General features: G+C 41.5%; 1 protein-coding gene across 3 annotated transcripts in view; it reads left to right on the top strand.

Annotated features, from left to right (window-relative positions):
* RPS6KA2 (ribosomal protein S6 kinase A2) overlaps positions 1–14,065 on the top strand; it is a 212,836-nt gene that overhangs the window by 150,424 nt on the left and 48,347 nt on the right. For all 3 annotated transcript variants that reach the window (XM_033144161.1, XM_033144163.1, XM_033144162.1), the window contains 2 exons: positions 11,541–11,621; positions 13,636–13,715. In XM_033144161.1, the coding sequence (XP_033000052.1) occupies positions 11,541–11,621; positions 13,636–13,715 (161 nt within the window). The remainder of the gene's footprint in view (positions 1–11,540; positions 11,622–13,635; positions 13,716–14,065) is intronic.

The raw sequence follows: 14,065 nt of genomic DNA, 5'->3' as shown, positions 1-14,065 counted from the left end.
CCAGATTGGAAGGCCTGAGAGGCATTTCCTACTTCTCCTTCCTCTGCCCAGGGGTGAGGTTCCTCACCCTTGCACTACTGGGATTCCTTCAGAAGGGATTTTTTTATCCTTCAAAAAAATTTATGTGGCCCTCATTTCAAGGTTCAATGTGTTTTTGCCTGGAATGCTATTCTTAGAAGTGCATTTCAAATTTCATACCCAACTTGGTTTTGGAGGCAGCAATTATTTCAAAAATCCAAAGTAGGCTTTAAGAGGAGGCCACCTGAACACTTATACCCCGTCTCACACACTGAGATCCTCTACAGGAGTGTCTTTAGTTATCCCCCAAGTTTGTGAGGCTCAGTACAAATCCATTTCTTCAGTGCCATCAGCCCAGCCTTGTGGGATGCTCTTCCAACAGAGTTTCAGCAGGCGCCCTCAGGATTAACTTTTAGCCCTTTGCTGAAAACTTTTCTAAGTTTCTTATGCAGACAGTTGAAAGGATGAGACACCTTTTCTTTACTGTTAGCCAGTGATCTGTGAATCTGGTTGTGTGTTTGTGTGTGTGTGTGTTGTTATACACAGCTTTGATTTTTTGATGAAATTGTGGCATAAAAGGTGTTTTTGTTGTCATTTCAATGAGCTACATGGAACTTCTCTTTATATATGTGATGGCTTACAAGATTTGTCACCACCAGCTTTGAGCGGACAGCTTTTGAGGATGACAGCATTCATTGGACAGCATTAAAGCGTTAACAGCACAATAGTTTTCAGTGCTGAAAATGCCACTATTCCTACCTAAGTGGCAATTGTCACTTGGGGGAACAGAGCAACGCATGGAGCACTTAAATCTGCAACTTCCCAGGAACACTAACTTTATTGCTATGTGTTGAATCATGTACCTAAGTGGTATCCGCCCTTTTCTTCTGCCATGTGATAGAAGGCACTTAATAAGGAGGGTGAGTCAGAAAACTGGGAAATAAATATGTTTTCAGCAACATATTGGGGAACTTGTTGTTCTTTGAGTTCCTGGATGTTCAGGTGCCCTGTGATTCTGGGTTTCCTTAGTTTCTATTACCTCGTGCAGTCAATGGCTTATTCTAAGACATGTGGTTTGGAGCTGTAGTGACTTTTCATTGGGAAATGCTCATCAACAGGGGCACTGATAGGGGGTAGACTATTTTTAGTTTGCATATGGGAAACTTCCTCTCTGACAGTATATCTAAATTTTTATACAGGCAACCCCCAATTTGTGCAGAGGTTGCATTCCAAGTCATCATGCGCGATGCTGGAACATGCATAAGGCTGCTATGCCCCACCCCCCCCCCCCCTTCCCAGCCACTTCCGGCTTGCCACAATTAGGATATATTAAAGAGAATAATCATTCTGCATTAAATGGCTTTGAGAATGTACATGTGCTAATTTTGATGTGTGTGGTTTTCCTTTAACATCCTCTCCAAAACTTATGGTCAAGACTGCACTAGAGTAACCTTCTGAGCCAAACTGTGGTGATATAATTGTTAGCAATAGCTGACAATATTATCAACAGAAGGTTAATAGAATCCTAGAACTGGAAAGGGTCATCTTGTCCAACCCCTGCAATGAAGGAACCACAACATGCGGTTCCCCCTCCAATTTGAAACCATGCAAGATCCTGCTTAGCTTTGTAAATGTGCTAGCATTTTTCTTGCTGCACCACTGTTCATTGCAGATGAAATGTTAGAGCTACCCAAATTGATATGATACACAATATTTTAAACCTGGGTGAGGTGGGAACAGAAGGTAGATGAGGATCTACTGGTAGATTTAGAGGTGATTTTTATTGATTATCAAGGGTTTCTGACTAATAATAGTTTAACGAAAGCAAAAACAAAAAGACTCCACACACAAATTAAGTTGCTGTAACAAAGAAAGGTGGCAGGGATCAGGAGTGGATTTGTGTGCGAAAGTGCTGTGGGATCCATCTGGTCATAAAAACCAATTCCTGGGTCAGAGGGTACCCTGATCCTTAATTCCAAACTCTCTTGCACCACCATTTTGAATCTGGCTCTTGTTGATGGATCTCAAGGTTCTATTAAAAAAACAAGAACAAATTTTTTCCCTTAAGCCTGAAGTTTGCCTGTCCCTGTTTTAAACCTAAGACATGTAAAAAGCCTGAAATCGTGATTTCAATTGTGCATATTTTTTTTAGATTTTCTTTTTAAAAGCTTTTCATTCATTCACAATAACTCTGGTGTTGTGCTAACTATGCAAGTGCTACTATTCAGTGAAAAATGGCAGGGAGTAATGTAATCAAGGCAATGGTACGGGCTCCACTGTGAATCCATTGCTGCTCTATTCTGATTGCTTTAACACTGAATGACCCCATTACAACCACTGAGATTGCTTAGCAGGGATTTAAAATCAGAAACCAGCAGAATTCCTGTCAGGCAGCACCATGTCATTTTTTGGCATCAAAGGGCAGTTGTTATGACAGATTAATTAAAGGTTTAAGCAAGTATTTTGAATTACCCACTCCCAGAAGCACTAAATCAGTTCAGAATTAACCATGTATTACCATGTCAGAAGTTGAGTGGAAATGCCTAAGTTCTTGTTAGCAATGAACTCAAAGGCTGTTGGCGTGAGCATTGTAACCTCGTCTAATGGCAGTTATTTTGTCTTTTTCTCCTTCCCCATTCTCCTACATCCTCAGCTGTGTTGAGAAATCTGCTGTTTTTGGTCTTTAGGAATGCGTCATATGAATGACCCTGATGCAGACCATATTGCCATGTTGGCAGATTTCCTGTATAGCAGGCACGTCCAACAGGTAGATTGTGATCTACCGGTAGATCATTGGATGTCTGTGGTAGATCACTGGCTCCCCCAAAGAAGCTCAACAACTTTGGCTCCCCTTAAAAAAGCTCTTTTATTTGCCCTGCAGCCCCCCCCAAACAGGGCTTTCCTTCTACCTAAAAAAAACTCAACAACAACTTTGACCTGAATGCCTAAAAAAACAGGGCTTTCCTCCTCCCCAAAAAGCTCAACAACTTTGACCTGAACCCCACAAAAGGGGGTAGATCACTGCCAGTTTTTAATTCTGTAAGTAGATCACAGCCCCTTGGGAGTAGAAACATATTAATTGGTGTGATTTGATGTGTGTGTGTGAGAGAGAGAGAGAGGAGGGGATATGGGGAGGAGAAACAACATAGGGAGCTGCCCTAGGCAAGTCACATCATGTTCCCACACGGCCCAGTAATATCTCTTCTGATTGGCTGCAGCTTTAAAGAATCATAGGCAATAGACCTTTTCCACATCAATTGCTACCTGATCCTTTTAGCTGGAAGTGTACGGGCTTTATCCTGTGACCACTTTCATGCAAAACATGCTCTCTGCCACTGAGCTATGGCCTCCTCCCAAATCCTTCTTACCCTTCTGCTCTTTCTCCTTTCCTCACCTCTCTTCCCTGCACCCCCACCACTCCTTTTGCTTTTATTACAAAAAGCAAGAATCTCATGATAGCAGACCAACGTGATGTTATTATATAAGAACAATATTGCTAAGGTTGGGAACGAAAGAGCACCGTAAGAATACCATTTGCTGAGGTTATTCTGTGGAAGTTGGATTCTGTTACATAAGAACATTATTTGCTGAGCTATTAAAAGAGAAAAGCTACGTCTGTGACGTGAAACTTTGTTCCTAAACTATGGCCATCAATTTATCATTGATTCCCGCCCCCCGCCCCCCCTGTGCCTTTTGAAGAGATGGTGCTACGTGGTTTGGGGTTATTGTGATGCTGCATTCCTGCAATTTAAGATTCATAAGGAGTGATCCTTTCCTATTGTCTCAGCACTTGTTTCCTAATATCTGAAGGGTATTTTCATAGGACACTGTCTCTCCAGCAATTGCAATTGCTCTGCAAGAAGACAGATGTGAAAATGTTTCTGTATCTTATATAGCATTATCAGGATAATGCTTTTTCATAGCTATGCTATTAGGTCTTGAATGACAAAAGCATGAAATTTAAAGGAGGTGTTACCAACGCACAAGGAACTAATGGCCTGGCTAGTTTTGAGGCTCCTGGGCCAGATTCCATATGAGAATTGGCTCTGAAAGAGAGAAAGCCCCAGTCTCCCTGCATTTTGCACTAATGCACAAGGGAAGCCCGAAAGCTTATGTGACTGTGCATAGCAATTCACACATTTGAATTGGCTGCAGTGCTGCTCAGCCTTGGCCTCTCACCTTATCAGTGCAATCTTAAGCATGTTTATTTGGATGTATATCCCCTGCCCCTGTTCAAGGGAGCTTACTCCATAGCAGGTTTATTTAGGCTTGTTACATTTGTATAGCACTAAACATGATGTTATTGTAGAGCGCTGTCAGAGGACACCCCTGTATTTGAATGGCTGTCCAATCCAAGTCTGCTTTAAAAATAAAGAACCCTAAGAAGAGAGAGCAGAAGGGGCCTTGAAGTTGCCCATCAACGGGTAGCACCTGTGCATCAGACTGAGCAAGCACACACATCACCTGATCACAATGGTGAGATGTTCTGTATTTCTAATTAAATTATAATAATTGGATGGGATACAACTAATGAGTCCTTTCATCAGAAACCCCATGCAAGGACTCCTGTTTGTACGTACAACAGAACTTTCCCCTCTCTCCTCCCCCTGTATCCCCCCTGAAATTGTTTTTTGCAGGAGGTCAGGAGAACCCCTAGAACAGTACATTGGGAGAGGAGATGAGGGATCTTTCCATTGGGCAAGCTGAAATGGTTGTCCTGATGGAACAATTGCCTTTGTGAAATGTTGAATTCATCCCATTATTCCTAACTTTGAATCTGTAGCGTATAAAGTACCATTTGCAAATATTGTGCAAATAGGTCTTCTGTCCGGCCGTCCCCGCTTTTTGTGTTATGATGCCTTTCCCCATTTCCTCTTTTTTCATAATGCATTAGTGTCCATTCTATATGCCATAGTTACAACAGACAGGAAAGCAGCTGGTCCTTCTGAGGCTGTGTGGCTGAAACAGTTTTATCTGCAATAGACTTCCCAGGGGGGAAAAACAGCAACTTGGGAACCACAGCTCAAGCTTTTGGAGATCTTCTGTGGGGTCTGTTTTGTACTGCTTTCAAGCATCCTGTGAAATTCTCTTTCCTTTGGCAATGCGAAACAAAGACAATTAGAGAGCTGTGTTCTATTCAGGCATGCCTTCTTAAAGATGTTACTTGATTTCAGAGTGGGCTGTGGGTGAGAGAAGCAAAGGCAGAACATGTCAGTCTTCTTCACTGAAGTAACATTCATTTTCCCTGTCAGTGTCCTTTCATACAACTGACAATACTTTGGCTTTTCATTAGTCATTGTTTAATCTGCCTGTTCCTTAATAGCAGCGGTGCAATGATATAACGATTCAATTTGCATGATCCCACTTTCTCCAGCCTCTGTAATCCTTAACCAAGGGAACACTGAGCATTTATTACAGGAGATGTAATGAGGGAAGGAAGAATTTAAAATGAAAATAAGAAAATTCTAGAAGAGTAGCCTTGTTAGCTTATCAAAACAGCCAGGAGTTCTTGTCTTCCAAATGCTGTGTTTTGGCCAGGCCTGCCATGTTTTTCAGATGCTGTCAAGGGTGCTTCCCAGCCAAAGGAATGCAGATAGTTGAGTATTTATTGTCAAAGATAACACTTCCCGTCACTTCTACAGCTCTGGATATCTATGCACACCAATCCAGCCAGACTCCAGTTCTTCAATTGACCAGAGGCAGCAGTCAGTGGGTGGGGCTTTCTTTTTTATTACCTAGCCCAGGCTAGAAAGGTCTGCCAGTTGCTCTGTAACCCTGTTAGGACAATGTGCTTTTTTCTATCTCAGCTGCAGGACTGCTAACCATGGTCCTGAACCAGAACCTTAGTCCTTGTCCAAGGTCCTTGCCTTGCTATCTGATCCCAAATCATGAGCATACCCATTTCCATCCCTCTTGGGGCATTAGCTTCCTTTTGGAGTGTACATCACCATTGACCATGGCACCTATGGCTACTGGGACGTCTTTCCAGGAACCATCAGGTGGCCAAGCCTGTATCTTTTAAAAGTACATTAAATGGGTTTGTTCTTTGCACAAAGGCTTCTATCTCTCTCTCCCCCCCAAAAAAATGGTTTTCTTTTGGAAACCACACAGTAGGCAGAAATCCAACAGATTCCCATCAACACATCCTCATGGTCAGGCAAATCATACATGATAAATTGAAGACACAGCCTCTGTTATGAACAAATGAGCCAAACATAGCTATGGCTCACAGTGAAAGCTATAACTAGTAGTATATTTTTCTACACAGGTACATAATTCTCTCAGCCAGAACTGTGTCAAAGAGTCAATTACCTCTTAGGATTTAGAAGTTAGTTAAAACTTGATGGTTAGGTTTAATGTCTTTATCCCTATGAAATAATCACAGACTAGTAAATCTCCTGAAAGAGCTAACAAAGCTTAAAACAATAGACTTATGGGTAAGCTATGAATAATTACAGATCAAGTAAAGGTAAAGGTAAAGGGACCCCTGATCATTAGGTCCAGTTGCGGACGACTCTGGGGTTGCGGCGCTCATCTCACTTTACTGGCCAAGGGAGCCGGTGTACAGCTTTCAGGTCATGTGGCCAGAATGACTAATCCGCTTCTGGTGAACCAGAGCAGCGAACGGAAACGCTGTTTACCTTCCCGACGGAGCGGTATCTATTTATCTACTTGCACTTTGACGTGCTTTCGAACTGCTAGGTTAGCAGGAGCTGGGACCGAGCAACGGGAGCTCACCCCGCCGTGGGGATTCGAACTGCCGACCTTCTGATCGGCAAGCCCTAGGCTCTGTGGTTTAACCCACAGCACCACCCGCGTCCCTACAGATCAAGTAGCCAGTGTTTATGATGTAGTGAAAACCACCATCACCAACATAATCTAATATAATTGTAGCTTGGGGACATCACCTTGACCTGTTTTGTAATTGCTGAATGTTTAAGTTTCCTTGGCTCAAACCTCAAGACAAGCCATTATTCTTTGGTCTATCTGCAGTATGCAGATATTAATAATATTGGTTTGCTTTGTAGAATTCTTGTAAGGATTGCTGAGAGTCCAAGCAGACATAATATCAGGTGAACTATGATAGGATCCCCCACTCCTTTTAAACAGTTTACTAGCAATGACGGGGGAGGGGAATCTTATTGGAGACCCTCCGCAAAAAACAAAACAAAAAAACCTCTCTGAAACTATTTGACTTAATGAGGGGAAATGTCCAGGTCCAATTTGGATACTTCAACTAAATGATGACCTCATGCATACCTGGTCTAAGTAAAGCAACAAAAATCACAATACACTAGAGAATAAAATCAAATTAAACATAATGTTATGTTAATTTGTATTGTCTAATACAGAGGGATAATTTGAGGGCTATGGTTGGGATTTAATCTAACATGAGGAAGAACTCACATGACTCAATAAACTGCCAGTTCTGATACACACTGGATGAGGTCATTCCTGTAAACCTTTTACAAGCTCCCCCTCGATATGTTCTTTTAAGCTTTAATGATTCATTGTTGTTGTTGTTCAGTCGTTCAGTCGTGTCCGACTCTTCATGACCCCATGGACCAGAGCACGCCAGGCACGCCTATCCTTCACTGCCTCCCGCAGTTTGGCCAAACTCATGTTAGTAGCTTCGAGAACACTGTCCAACCATCTCATCCTCTGTCATCCCCTTCTCCTTGTGCCTTCCATCTTTCCCAACATCAGGCTCTTTTCCAGGGAGTCTTCTCTTCTCATGAGGTGGCCAAAGTACTGGAGCCTCAACTTCAGGATCTGTCCTCCTACTGAGCACTCAGGGCCGATTTCCTTGAGAATGGATAGGTTTGATCTTCTTGCAGTCCATGGGACTCTCAAGAGTCTTCTCCCCCCTTCGCCACGACAAGGCAGTGATCCATGAAGGGGAATGATTCATTAGGAAAGTCCAATCCTTCTCCTCAATTAGTGAGCCTATCGTGATTTCTGCAAGAAGTATGGCCGATTATCATTGTCATTAGGCAGTGCTGAGAGTTGGCACCTTCCCAGATTACTTGTTTGTTTGTTTGTTTTTAGGAAGGGGGGGGTTAATGGAAGGCATGTGGCCCAGAAGTGCATATGCTGAATATTAATTCTCTTTTCTCCTCCTAATTCTTTCTGGTTATTCATGTTAGCAAGCCATGACAGTATACCATTTTTAAACGTAAAAGTAGCAAATCCTCATCTGTCCCCAAATCACCTCACCTGTCCTCTTTTCTTTTTCATGAGCTCAATCCTTCTGTTACCAGCATCATTTGGGTAACAAATGCTTCAGATGTCAAACAAACCTCTTTATTATAATGATTTGCTTGTTTGCTTGTTTTCTTTTTAATAAGACCAAGCAAACAACAAAAGACAAGACCTACATAACTCACCTTACCCTAGCTAGCCCATCCAACAGAGAAAAAAGAAGTAACAACAAAAGTGGGCTACAGTGATGTCAGACAGAAATCTTCCAAGCTTTTTTTGTTTGTTTGTTTTATTGTTTCTTAAGTTCATTACTAACAGTGAATAAGTACAAATACAATATTAGGCAAGCTTGGCAGCTTCACAGTTTTTAGTTTTTAGTAAAAGCAAGTAAAATAACCATGCTAAATTAGATCTCTCTCCAGGATATCAGAAGATGTTCCAATGCAAACATGGAAATTTTCCAATGCAAATTAGGAACATTTTCCAATTCAGAATTTTCTGGGAAACCCATGTCATTGGTAGGCTACCAAAACAAGCAGTCAGAGCAGGGTGTGTGTGTGTGTGTGTGTATGAAAATACAATGGCCAGGCATGCATGAAAAACAAAGAAAAGAGAGAGGACTAAAAGAGAGGTCATGGGGGAAGTGCAGCAGCAGAGGAATTAAAGCAACGTGTGATATCACTGCTCCAAAAAGGGAAATATTGACAAAATGTATGAAGAATGTCAGGGTGTCCAAACAAACTTAAGGTAGTTAGTGATAAGCTTACATTTTATTCTGGTAACCAGCAGGAAATGTCTATGGTAGGGATGGGGAACCTGTTGCCCTCCAGACTCCAACACCCATCAGCCTCAGCCAGCATGGGATGATGGGAGTTTGTCTGGGAGCGTCTGAAAAGGCATGGGTTCTCCATCTGGGCTCTAGAGAAAGCCTCCCTGTTGGCTTTCATCAGATGCCTTGCAAATGCTCAGCAGATTGTTTTCTTTATGCTGCTCAGTTGGTATGTACTGTTATTCTGCTGTTCTATTTTTCATGTTACTGTACTTTGCAGGGTTTGATCATCTTTTGTAAAGCTGTGGTTTAGCAGCCTCAGAAATTCAATGAATCGCTGTTTTAATAAAGTTTCTGTTAAGGACCATAACAAACTTGACTGGACAGCGACCTTTCCAAGCTGCGTTATCACTGTAAAATCATGCTGCTTGCAGGCTTTAGAAATTTTTAATTGGTAGAATAATCAAATAAAGTCTCAATTGATTTGTCAGTGTGAGTCAATTTAAACCAGAAAATTAGTAATTTCTTGCTAATACTTTTTTTTTTTTTTTTAGGTATCATGCATTGCCAGCAAAATGCCAATGTCTGCAATGCATCCATTTAGATTTTGACTGGTTTTACTGCAATATGGGTGGGCAAAGCTTGAATCAGTTATTGAGTCTGTAACCCTACGTACTCATACTTGGAAGTTAGCGGCATCAAACTCAGTGGGATTTATTTACAAGTAACCATACTGTAAATATTTGTTCATAACTTAAGGTGATCCTGCATTCAGTTATGAGTATGTCATCCCTACTGATATCAGAGCGACTTACGCATGCTCACTTTTGGTCAGGAATACAGACAAAGACTGAACCAACTGACACACTTGGATGCTTAGCACCTATACTGATTTGTTGGTTACACTTTTCATCTTACCCTTCTTTCAAGGAGCTGAGGACAGTGTACATTGGTCCCTCTCCTTTTTTCTGTACTACAACACTGTGTGGTAGGTTATGGAAGCAACTTCCTAACCACTCATAGAATCACATAGCTTAGGGTTGACATATTTCAAAAAGTGAACATTTTTGCAAAACAGCAAAAAATGCCCATTTTGGGCTCTCTCTTTTTAGGAAAACAGCAACGACACTGACAACATGGCTTTCCCAGACATTTTGCCGATTTCTGCCTGGACACTGCTTTCAACTACAGTATTCCGGGTATGTCCGGGAAATTCTGGATGCATAGCAACCCTAACATAGCTAAAGGTACTATTTTTGTTAACATATGTACAATGTACATATGTCCAATGCAAGGCCAACACACCCACACACCCACACACACACACACACACCCAGTAGTGATGCTTTTTGGCAGTTTCTTGTGTATGTTAGAGATGGCACTTTTGGATATATGCAGCTATATAAGGTGGGTTTAAAGTTGCCCTTGTGTGGCATGCAGTATGGTAAATGAGTGTGCAAGTCCATCCAAATTCTTATCAAAAAGGAAACTATTATTGGGACCATGTGATATAATCTAATGACTAGAATCTTGCAAATCCATCTGAAATGTGGTTAAGACATTCCTGCTATACATATTCTGAGTCATTTCTTAAAATTAGTTTGAACCCAATAGATATTCTCTAATTAGATTTCTCTCATGGGCTCTGCTCACTTGATCCATCACAGTCATGACTGTTAGCCCAAGAAAATAAGACTTGTCTCCTCTGCCCTAGCCTCTGACTTTTCTTCTTACTCATTGTGTTCATTGGGAAAGTGCACTGTTTTTATCAAAACTGTATCCAGGAAGTGGTTTTCCGTGCGTCATCATTACTAGTAACATTAGGTCTGGACAAATACTCAAATACACTTAGGACTGATCTGTGGTTAATACCTGCTGCTATGATTATATATTGTTCCTCAAGTTGTGAGCAGTTTCAGAAGCCATGCTATAACTTTTGGTCGAAGCATAGAAGGTTTGAGAGTGTCTTTGTAAGATTTGCTTTATATACAAATACAACAAGCAGGACATAATGGGAGCAAGCCATTTACTTAGATTAATCTGCAGTCCTGGATCCATTTACCTAGAAATAAGCCTCACTGGACTCAGTGGGGTTTATTTCTGAATTTGTGCAGCCCTCAGAAGCACAACAAAGTTCTAGCTAGTAATTTTCAGCTTGCAGGCTCTCTATCTGTATTTAAAATGTTGTTGTTGTTTTTTGTTGTTGCCTGTGTCTCTTCTCAGCCAGTCAGTTGTTGCATTCTCAAAGCTCCAATGGGTATCTTATTCCCAAATCTGGAGAGTGCTTTCCAGGTATTAGGACTTGTGACTTGTCTCTTCAGCAGAGGGAACCTGCTACCAATGAGGGCAGCAAACGGCTCCAGCTGTATGTGCAGCACATGCCTGCCTTTGATTCCTTGTCTGTGTGCTCCATTGAGGGGATAGCAACACACATACAAAACTAAAATAAGCTATTCGTGGTTATGCTGCAGCACAGCGGCCGATCTAACCATACAATGTGAGTCTCTTGAACTGTGGGGTATCCTGATGTTTTATTGTTCTCTCTTTACAGTCCGAGATCGTGTCCGATCAAAAATGGAAAGAGACATTTTGGCAGAAGTGAATCATCCTTTCATTGTAAAACTTCATTATGGTAAGATTTCTCTATAAATCAATTCCTAATCGCCTTGGGGTGTTTTCCACTGGATCCCTTGCTATTCAAATTCATTATCTATGTGTGGTTTTTGATTGCCTACTTATATATAGATTATATTTATCCAGTCAAGGGTATGCAGTACTAGCACCTTTTCCCCACAAATGTTAAAAGTGTGGCTGTTACTGTAAGAACATGGTGAATACTGATACCTTATTTTTTAAGAGCACTGTATTTATTTATATGTTACCAACGTACCTGGTCCATTCTACAGGAGGTTCAGAGCGGTATTTTAACCTCTCAACACCATTGTGGAGCAGAATTGCATGAGAGATAGTGGGTTGCACTAATCTACCCAGAGACCTGAATAATGGAATGAGCATTAAGTTGCCATCTGCAATATTCTGTCCCTATCAACAGAAGGTGATGGTGATGCTTTTCTGTCTCTTTTCCATGATGGATATCGAGGGAGCACAGGCAGAGTTACTAGGTAGTCTCCCATCAGGGCACTGACCAAAGCCAGATGCGTTTAGCTTCAGCATCAAGTGCCTTCCTGCCATGCCCTGACTGAAAGGCCATTATCTGTGATAATAGACTACCATAGCTGCCGTTATGCAAAAAGTGGAGGAAGCACCCAATGCCGCTATGGTCCTTGCCAAAACAAAACATACCCATTACCCCTTCCCATAAAACTCCTTCATGCTTTCACTGAACATGTACAGAGTGAGGAGCTAGCCATATCCCCAGTGCCCATGTGTTCCACTGAACATGGCAGGGATCCCTACTCACACAGAGATGCTTGTGCACAGGGGCCCCATCACTCATTCAACTAATCTCATGGATGCCAAGGTGTGTGGTGAGAAGGCCTGTGAATCACCCTGAGATCTTGTGATGTGATGTAAATGTTTAATATATTTTTCTGTTAACTTTGCTGTGCTAAATGTGCATTCTGTAGTTGACCTGTGTATTTTGAAATCTTTTAAGATCATATTTTAGTTTACCGTGAATTATGCTGCTTTGAATGTATATGTTATGTTTTGCTTTCTTCTGTGATCATAGAATTGTAGAGTGGGAAGGGACCCTGAGGGTCATTTAGATCAACCCCCTACAATGCAGGAATTGTATTAACTAAATTAATTAAATTAATTAACTAAAGCATATACAGTGGTACCTTGGTTGTTGATTGGCTTTTGCTCAGTCGTTCAGTCGTGTGTCGATTGGCTTGGCTCCCAGCAAATCAGCCCCTGAAGACCACAAATACGGAAGTGTGTGTGCGAACATTTTTTGGGAAGCCGAACATCCAATGTGGCTTCCGCGGCTTCCATGGCTTCCGCTTGAGTGCAGGAAGCTCCTGCAGCCAATCGGAAGCCGCGCTGGTTTGGTTTTTGAACAGTTCTGGGAGTCGAACAAACTCCTGGAACAGATTAAGTTTGACAATCAAGGTACCACTGTATACTAATGCTTGTAACACTCTGGCTTTCTCAAAGGGGCAAAAAGAAAGGGAGGGAAACACTATAACATCCACAGAAGAGGAGGAGTTGTAGAAGAAGAAGAAGAAGAAGAAGAAGAAGAAGAAGAAGAAGAAGAAGAAGAAGAAGAAGAAGAACTCAAGCTGGTGCCTGAAGAATTTATTGATCCAAATATGCTATCCAACAAATTTTGACATGTCTTCCTTGGGGTGATAATTGCCAGTCCTCATTTGAAAAGATGCTTTCTCAAGAGTTCTGGTTCACACAGTGACAGCATCTTTTGAAATAGGAGAACTTGCATTTGCCACCCCTGAGGAAGTCATTTTGCTGACACATATTGGGCTGTGTATTCGAACCAATAACCTGCCTTTCAAGTATTGGCTCAAGGCTTATCTTTCTTTTTGCTTCTTTCAGTCACATGGGGCTCACCCACTGCTGCGCATATGGCAACAACGGTTGCTTTTCCATTACAATCATTTTTTTGGGGGGGGGGCTTTGTTAAGGTCCAACATATCTAAATATCCTACTGTCTTTTTCTACTGCAGCATTTCAAACAGAAGGAAAGCTATATCTTATACTAGATTTCCTACGAGGTGGGGACCTTTTCACCAGACTTTCCAAAGAGGTGAGTCCAACAGATTAATGTGTTTTGTTTGAAAAACAAACCAAAGTAATTCTATACTGGTGGCTGTGTCTCTTCTTAGCAAAATCCTTCCTTCTAGTTTCTCATATATTTAGTTATATTTTTTTATTACATTTATATTCCACCTTTCCATTAAGGAGCTCAAAGTGGTGGATATGGTTCTCCCCATTACCATTTTATCCTCACAACATCCCTGCAATCCTCTTATCCTGAATACATCCAACACATAGCATCATGACACTTTACAGGAATTTATCTTTAGGGTTTGTTTTTATTAGCACTGGATAAAACATGCTGTAATCTGCCCATACACTTGAGGATAAGGCAAGGTC

This window comes from Lacerta agilis, chromosome 3 (assembly GCF_009819535.1).
Source record: "Lacerta agilis isolate rLacAgi1 chromosome 3, rLacAgi1.pri, whole genome shotgun sequence".
In the NCBI taxonomy this organism is placed as follows: domain Eukaryota; kingdom Metazoa; phylum Chordata; class Lepidosauria; order Squamata; family Lacertidae; genus Lacerta; species Lacerta agilis.
The sequence above is the reverse complement of the archived record's forward strand: the minus strand, read 5'-3'. Positions and strand labels throughout refer to the sequence as shown.